This window comes from Tupaia chinensis, unplaced genomic scaffold (genome assembly GCF_000334495.1).
Source record: "Tupaia chinensis unplaced genomic scaffold, TupChi_1.0 Scaffold000252_1, whole genome shotgun sequence".
NCBI classification, from domain to species: Eukaryota; Metazoa; Chordata; class Mammalia; order Scandentia; family Tupaiidae; genus Tupaia; species Tupaia belangeri.
This window is the reverse complement of record NW_006159732.1, coordinates 5,985,703-5,994,665: the sequence shown is the minus strand read 5'-3', so window position 1 is coordinate 5,994,665 and position 8,963 is coordinate 5,985,703. Positions and strand designations below refer to the sequence as shown.

The following is an 8,963-nucleotide window of genomic DNA, read 5'->3' as shown; positions in this document are numbered from 1 at the left end:
CAGCAGTACTGTATCAATGCTAACTTCCTCTCTCTATGGTTATGTAAGGTGCTCACTTCACAGGAAACTGGATAAGAATACATAGAAATTTTCTATAGTATTTTTGCAACTTTTGAAAATAAAGGATAATAAAGTAAAGTATAAGTAAAGTAAAATAAAGTAATTTAATCCCCCCCCAGGTTGGTCCCTTGTGTTTCTTTGTGAGCCAGAGAAATTGCAGCAAAGGCATAATCTTCAAATCAGCCCCTCTACTTTTCTAACCTGGGAGAGGAAGAGGATATCATAATTTATTTTTTTAAGCATGGCTGAGGATGTGTATTTCCATTCTCTAAAAATTACTTAATGGGAGAAAACTGAAAACATGTACAGCGCACTAGTTCTCTTTAAAATACTGGAAACCTCTCCTCTTCAGGCAGAACAGCCAGAAGGTGATGTTTCTGATGAAAACAAACAAGCAAAATAGTCATTTATCAATTCTAGCAAATAGAAATGGATTCCTCTTTTCTCCATCCTCATTTGTTCTCAGTATAATGACATTTATAAAAGCTATTGCCTTTCAGATGCAATATATACATTTCAATGTTCATCCATTTTCTCTTTGAATATTGAAATACAGTACATAGCAGGTTCGTGATAACCACAAGTGTGTTCCAAATACTGGTGTCAGCAGGCGGCATGGAGGTTAAGGTGCTGGATCCTACAGAGCTGACTTCACCATTTGAGTCTCAGATCTGGTGGCTTGAAAATCACGCTGCGTTTATGTGCATGTGTGCCCAAAATCCCAAGAGGAGACTAAAGGAGAAGAGGTTGTGCCATGGCCATTCCCTTAGAGGGTTGATTTCTCACTTCCTCTCTCTCTCTCTCTCTCTCTCTCTCTTTACCTTTCTGTCTCTCTGGCATGCTCATGTAGCCTATAGCAAAATTGGGGGAAAAAAAGTATTTTAAAACTGAATAAATAGGAAAGCACCATTAGGATATTGCCCTATAAACTCCTACCCTCCCACAAAAATGTCTTTTTATTTTCTTACATCCTTCCCACCACTGGTCTCATTAACCTTATTTTTTTTTCTTTTTTTTTTTTTTTTTTTTTTTTTTTTTTTGAGAGGTTTTTGCTATAGGGCGTGTGAGCTCGCTGGAAAGACAGAGAGAGACAGAGAGACAGAAAGCAAGAAATCACCCACGGGGGGATGGCCACGCCTCAATCCCTTCTCCTCCATTCTCCTCTCGGGATCCTGGGCACGAACGCACACAAGCCCAACGTGAGTTTTAAGCCACTGGGTCTGGGACTCGAACCGCGTTTGACTACATGGGTGTCCAGCAACAGAACCATTATGCTAACTGCTGGTCCCTCATTAACCTTATTTCTCATGCACTATCAAGGGCTTTGGCAGGAAAGATAGCCAATATCTACTGCTTGGAAGACAAGCCTTTTCTAGTTTAAAGAACCCTCTCTTTTTTTCTTCTTCTTTTTTTGGTGAGATTTTTGCTTTAGGGCATGTATGTGCTCACTAGAGAAACAGACAGATAGTGCGAAATTACCTCCCAGGGGAGATAAACACCACAATCCCTTCTCTTCCATTTTCCTTTCGGGACCTTGGGCAGGGATTGTGGCATGGCCATCCCCCAATAGGGGATGATTTCTCATTTTCCCTCTCCAGCAAGTGCATCTGCTGGTCCTGAGCCCTCTTTTAAAAAATAAAATAAAATAAAATAAAATAAAATAAAAAAGTTAGTTTTGTCAACTGAAAAATGTGCCGTGGGTCCACTGAACTGTAGCTTCCTCCGTTCCCTCTGGACTTGCTGCTCAGCTGACCTCATCCACGTTTCTGCCCTTTGCCCAGGTTCACATTCAGAACGCCACCCTTGCTGGGGGAGTTGCGGTGGGCACCTGTGCAGACATGGAGATTCACCCTTACGGTTCTATGCTCATCGGGAGCATTGCAGGAATCATCTCTGTGTTTGGGTACAAGTTCCTGACGGTAAGTATGACAAATGTGCTGAGTCCAGCTTTGAACCTGCACCATTATTGTTTCACATTCCACCAGGGGGGAAAAAAAAAGCTATGACGTTTTCTTTCATAAATGCTCTCCCTTGTTTGGAAGCCACTGCCTTCCTTTCAGAGTACTACGTACACGTCCGTGACCCAGTGGTTCTATTTTTTTCCCGACTTCTGTGTAACGTGAGGGAGTCTTTTATCAGTTATTTACAATTCACTGTGAAGTGGATGTTAAGCACTTGTCTAACTACTTGAGTACTTAAACGCTGGCACAGTTCCGCTGAAGTTTTGGGTCGTGGCGGTTTACTTGTGTTGTATAGTTAAGGACGTTGCTGTTTTAAGGGATTTAGGGTGGCAGCAGTGAGTGAGAGCAGAAGGACTTGAAATCACTCACCTTTAAACCCATCCCATTAAAGACTAAAGACAGTGAATTCCAATTCTTTAGCTTATGCAGACTTCAGAAATAGATGGAGAAGTGAGCTGTGCGTAACATTTCTTCTGGGTTGGGGAGGAAATGGGACCATATCGGTCAGATTAGAAGGTAGCAGTTATGTAGGATGAATATGTCTAGAGCTCTAATGCGCAGTATGAGGACTGTAGGAGATAAAGTCACGCTGTATCTGGGGCTCGTGCTCAATGGGGAGATTTTAGCTCCTCTTGCCACAAAGCAAAAACAATGAGCAGCTGTGAGATTATGGAGATGTTAACTTGCTTCACTTTCTGCCATCTATATGTATCCCATAACATCATGTTGCATAACTTAAGTACGCATAATGAAATGTATTTATCAAAAATTTCTTTTGCATGGTTACTTATGTCAGTTATAGAGCTCTGTGTATCTCACAAAAGAACAAACCTTCTTCCTCTTATCATTTTAGCCACTTTTTGCTACTAAACTGCGCATCCATGATACATGTGGGGTCCATAACCTGCACGGCTTACCTGGTGTGGTGGGAGGCCTTGCAGGCATTGTGACAATAGCCATGAAATCATCTGACATGTGAGTAAAGGGTGGGACTTTCTAACCCCCCAGGTTCCCATGGTGTTTCCTCTGCTCTGAGATCTCCCATGGTGGGGGAACACTTTCTTTGAGCATTTCAGTCCACACTTTGTAAGAAGTCTCTCCTGGAGACAAAAATAACCAAGAGAATAGCATTATATGGGAAGATAGGTCTTGATTAACATTATCATATGTGTGGGGTTTTCTAATTAACAGTTTTAATCTACTGTTAAAATGTCTCTACTATAGGTAACTTCTCCTGGCAGTGAGGCCAATACTCACCGTGAGGTCACAGTAGGCTTCTCTTTCTCTTGGTCCCACCAAAATGAGGGAGGGGGAATGTGTGATGAGTTGAGCCATTATTCTCAGGCAATTCCCACAAGAATGAGTGAGCATATTGGGACAATTTGAACTGAATGTCGCTCATGAAAAGCTAGGAAGATCATAGAGTCCAGACTACTCAGCGAGTACGTAATGAGAAATAAGAATGCTTAATTTTAAAATCCAGTGAGAAGTATGAAGAAAAGGCAAATAAGTGTCTGGAGATGCCTCAGAGTGCTCACTGACCACAATTTCATAATTTGAAAAGAAAACCTTCTCAATTTTAGCAGATTAAAGTTCAACCCACTTGGGATCAGTGATAATTAATATTTGAAAGAACTCATTTAATCATATTTTCTTTTTTTTGGAAGAGAAAGATTCTTTGCTGTAGGCTACATGCATTCACTCAAGAGACAAGGAGAAACAGAGAGAAAGAAAAGAAATTACCCCTGAGGGGAGATGGCCATGCCATAATCCATTCTTCTCCGTTCTCTGCTCAGGATTTTGGGCACACGCACACACACACACACACACACACACACACACACATATTCACAACATGAGTTTCAAGCTGCTGTGTCTAGGATTCAAACCACGGTTGGCCACATGGGAGTCCAGCATCCATATTTTCTATTAACTAGAAAGTTTGCCTCCTCCATTCTGTGTATTTTTGGACCATTACTTCTGTGTTTTTTGTTTGCTTTTGTTTTGTTTTGTTTTGTTTTGTTTCTAATCTCTTACAAATTTGGAAGACAACTCAAAAGAAATCCACTTTTTTATTTTCAGTTCTCTCTAGGATCTAACAAGCTGTTGAAACCAAACACTAAAATTTTATAATGCAAATAAAGCATGATAAAAGCATGTGTTGATGAACTCAGCTCCTAACTGGTAGAATGTGCACACTGTAAAAGGTGCCTCATGAGTAAGAATTCTTGAGCATCGTGCCTAGACTAATGCCACATATGGAATAAACAAGTCTGTCTGGCTTTTAAAGTCTGGGCCTCAATGGGTGGCCAGACCCTGGTTTAGTCTCACAGCTGAGGGTCTAGTTCTTGTGTACACAAGTTTAGCAATGCTCTCGCAACGTGGTCATGTGGAGGAGTAGGAGTAGCAAGAGAAAGGGAAACGGTAACACCTGAAGGATTACTTACCTCCGTAAAATCCGCATTGTCTTGTTTGAGATAAAATAACTTGTCTAGAGCCAAGATTATTCATATGTGTTTACTCAGAATACTATAATGCAAGCCAAGCTTTTGCTACCCATAGGACAAAGGGGAGTTAATATTCTTAAGGGACATTTTTGCAAATTATGGCAACCTAACTTAAATAATGTCATTTATTTTGTTTAACTCTATGTTTTCTAAACCTTCTTAATCACAGAACACTTTCCATCAAAAATATCTTTTAACGCCTTGTAAAAAAATGTTAATAATTCCTGTAAAATTAACAGGCAGTTTATGAAAAAAGAAAACTGAATAAGTACATATTAATTATTTAACTCACTAGTAATTAAAGAACTGCAAATTTAAACAAATTACAATTTTTTACTTACCAAATTAATAAAGAATAAGTTAATGTTAATACTGACTGGTGGCTAAAGCAGAGAAATGGAGATATAAATTAGACAATTTCCTATTTGGAAAAAAACCTTAGAACGTATATATAACCTTTTACTTATAACCTTAATTTTAGATAGATTTCATTTTAGAGAAATAATTGAACTAGTTCATAAACATGTTCAGAGAAAAATGTGTTCTCCCAGCTTTTTTTAAACTATGAAACACTGAAGCCAGCAGGTCGCATGGTGATTAAGGTGCTGGATCCCACATGACCAATTTCAAGGTTCAGTGGCCACATCAGTGGCTTGGGGAAAAAAAAAAAAGCCATGCTGGGTGCATGTGCATGCATGCCCAAAATCCTGAGAAGAGAATGGAGAATGAATTGTGGTGTGGCCATGCCCCTGTGGGGTGGGGGGAGGATTTCTCATTTTTTCTGTCTCTCTCTCTCTCCCCGTCTCTCTGTTTCCACCTCCTTCTCACCATGGGCACATATGCTCTATGGCAAAAATCAAATATATATATATAAAATATGTATATATAAATACATATATACAATGCTGGAAACAATCTAAATATCCAACTTACCTAACTATAATTATAGTTAATTTGTCTAGTGTAATACTGTACAACAGTTTAAATTATGGTCCAGATTCATATTTACTGACATAAAAGGATATTTAAGTCATATTTTATGGCATAACTGTATATTTATAAAAATACGTGGTGTTATTTTATATTTTTATTCTGAGAGGGTTTGATGGCCATTAAACATTTTTTCTTCTTTTTGCAGTTCCTAATATTTTTACAATGGTCTTATATTGCTTGTACAATTTTTTATATAGTAGAAAAGATTTAAAATTTTTAAATGAAGAGAAAAAGAAATTTGAGTTTAACACATTCTCTCTCTTGTACAATGAGGCTGAAACAAAAATAGATACTTGATTTTCAGTTGTTCACTTTCTTGGAATTATGAGAGAGGAGATGCCCATATCCCTAGTTCATTTGTCATTCGTGTTACACCCTTATACATTTCAATAGACTTTTGTCACGTTCTTCCCCAAAATTTTATTTTAACTAATTTTATTTTAAAGTAACTACTTAGAATATACTTAAATATCTATAATGAGTTGCCTTTTCGATATATAGTGAAATTAGCTTTTCTAACCATATCGATAGAATTTCAGATTTAAGGGCCAGCAGGTGATATGGTGGTTGAGGTGCTGGACTCACACATGGCAGAACTGTGGTTCTAGTCCAGACCTGAAAGTTTGCTTTCTTGCTCTCTCTGGTGAGCACATGTGCCCTGTAAGAAATTAAAAACTAATAATAATGATCTAATAAAAGTAATTAAATATTAAAAAGAATTTCAGATTTAATCATAATCATTTCTTCAGAATGGAGTGAGGAGAGACAGGAGCCTCTGTTGTTGTATATATTACTCAGCCCTTTGTGCCTAGAAGAGAGGAAGGCTTGTATTGATTGCTCAATAATTACATATTGATTGAATCATGCATTAATTTTTAAGAGCATTCTAAAGCCTTTCTGAGGAGGATCTTCTTATCGTTCCAGAAAACAAATCAAAATGTGGTTCTTGTTTAAGGGCATGTATGAATTGTTTAATTCTCAAGAGTTTCCAAGGAAATAAAAATATAAAAGAAAAGAAAAATTGTTAAAATATATATAATTTGCCAATGTGTAATGCTGCACTTTAGCCTGAAGATGGCAGACTTCCAAAGCGACCAGTAGATGAGATTTATTTCTATGTCCAGGAAAAACACTCTCCTTTGCCTTCCTAGGTCTCAGGTGGCTATGCAGGCAGCTGCACTGGGTTCTTCCATCGGAACGGCGGTTGTTGGAGGTCTCATTACAGGTCAGCATCGCGAGTCAACCCTTTCCTAGAGCTCACACTCTCAGCCTGCTAGATGATTAATAAGCAAGTGAACTGGTAAATTCAGTAATATTCTAAACTTCTAGCAGTTGAACAGTTCTGTCAATGAAAGGAAATGATTTTATAGCAGTATTTTCATTACTATGCAAGATTTCCGTCTTGGGCATGACAAAATGACTCATTTTCCTTCCGCTCTCACAGGATTAATTCTCAGGTTACCTATCTGGGGACAGCCACCAGACGAAGACTGCTATGATGATGCTGTGTATTGGGAGGTACTGTACAGCATAAACGTAAATGTAAATCGTGGCCCCACCAGTGAAAGTTTTGTTCAAATTAAACCTAGATGTCTGTGGCAAATGTGCGAGGAAGTTGGATGAACTCTACTGACAGGAGAAATTGAGTTGAGTGTCCAGCCAGACAAAATCAGAAGTATTTCCCTAAGCAAAAACATCATGAAGTAAAGCCAGAATTTGCTTGAGAAATGTCCTTTACTCTGAGAACAATGAATAAGCTACTGCAAGAATAATGGGAAAGAGCCTCAGCTTAAGTCCTGAGACTTCCCTGAATGTACCAGGCATGCACATTTGCTGACCTGGGCTGGCTGAAACTGGAAGTGGAGCGTGGCATGGAAACCCTATTGGGGTGCTTGTCTCTCTGTCTCTCTATCTCTCTCTGTTGCTATCACTCTCTCATGGAAGAAATAAACAAACTTAAAAATGGTAATAGGAGGCACTAGCAGATGGCATAATGGTTATGCTGCTGGATTCCCATGTAGCCAAGTGCAGTTTGAGACCCAGACTTGTTGGCTTAAAATTCACACTGGGCACATGTGTGTGAGTGCTCAAGGTTCTGAGAGAAGAATGGAAGACAAGGGATTGCGGCACGGCCATGCCCCCAGAGGGTGATTTCTCACTTTCTGTCTCTCTGTCTCTGCCTCTCCAGCAAGTACATGTGCCCTATAGCAAAAATCTCCCTAAATAATAATAATAATAATAATAATAATAATAATAATAATAGGAATCCTGGGCAATCATGTGCAATTCAGTACACATGGACAAAGTAGGCAGAAATATGTAAACTTGGAGAATTCAAACAAGTACAGATCAAGAGATGCCAGAATAACAAAGCATCAGACTTTCCATCCCTCAATTTCTATCTGTTTGCTTTAGTGACATTTTTTCTCCAAATTATTTGCTGCAAAGCTTGGATGTTATCAACAGGGTTTTCAGGGAAAATAGGTTTGAAGAACAAGGGATGTAGTGAGGGTGGGTGAGATCAATATTTGTGTTCTGTCACTTTTCTCCAGCTTACGCAATTTTATCCCCAGTTCTTTCTAAGCTTAGATAATCATTATCGAAGATATCTTTGTTTCAATACTAACTTCTGACAGGCCCAGTGAAAGAAATTGTTTTCCTTTCAGGTCCCTAGGAGGAGAGAACATGACGATCACTTCCATGAACACAGTGACTACAACCAACTGGAACCTGACGTCTAAGTGACATCCCTGTGCTTCTGCTTCCTTTCCTATTCCCTAACTTAAATCAATGAAAAGGAGGATCCAAAGGAAATAAGGACTTTGGTAGACAGATCTTATACTCCACATGACTAGTGTTAAAAAATGTTTTTGTCTGGTGCTCTTCTTGATGGTCAGTAATTGTTTAATTGAAGAGATGTGACTCATAAAACAGATGGTCAAATGATTCTACCCAGAACTCCTAGTTCTGTCAGTAGGTTAGGGACAGAGTGAACGTTTGATATATATTATTGCATTTTTCCCAGTAGAGGTCGATTTATGTAGAAATCGATACTTTAGAATCGTGTCAGTTTTTTAACATAAACACTATGTTTTCAATCCCCCAAATTATAAAACTAAAGCCAATGAAATCCATATAGGAAAAGTGAAGAAATGCATTCGTATATGTAAAGTAGTAATAAGATTGTTTTAGGTAGTGCTTTTTATTTTTAAAATGGTCAAATATTAATGTTACCTCTTTGCTTGAATATTCTTATTTTTAATTCCTTTGCATATTTACTATTTGCAATAAGAACTCAAAGGCAATCAGACTAAAATCTATTTTGCATAAAATTTCAAAGAATTAAAGATTTTAAAACAAAATATCAATTTTTGGTTGTCCTTTCTTTGGTGGCTGAAATTTGTTTTAGTAAAAAGCATGCATGCACGGAAACCAGCAGTTA

The 8,963-nt window shown here is 38.2% G+C and overlaps 1 protein-coding gene across 1 annotated transcript in view; it reads left to right on the top strand.

The window, feature by feature from the left end:
• The window catches only part of RHAG (Rh associated glycoprotein), a 30,390-nt gene extending 21,866 nt beyond the window's left edge, over positions 1–8,524 (top strand). The window contains exons 6-10 of the mRNA XM_006149100.3: positions 1,842–1,979; positions 2,875–2,996; positions 6,673–6,746; positions 6,966–7,039; positions 8,188–8,524. Of these exons, the coding sequence (XP_006149162.1) occupies positions 1,842–1,979; positions 2,875–2,996; positions 6,673–6,746; positions 6,966–7,039; positions 8,188–8,262 (483 nt within the window). The 3' untranslated portion in view covers positions 8,263–8,524. The remainder of the gene's footprint in view (positions 1–1,841; positions 1,980–2,874; positions 2,997–6,672; positions 6,747–6,965; positions 7,040–8,187) is intronic.
• The last annotated feature ends 439 nt before the right edge of the window (positions 8,525–8,963 follow it).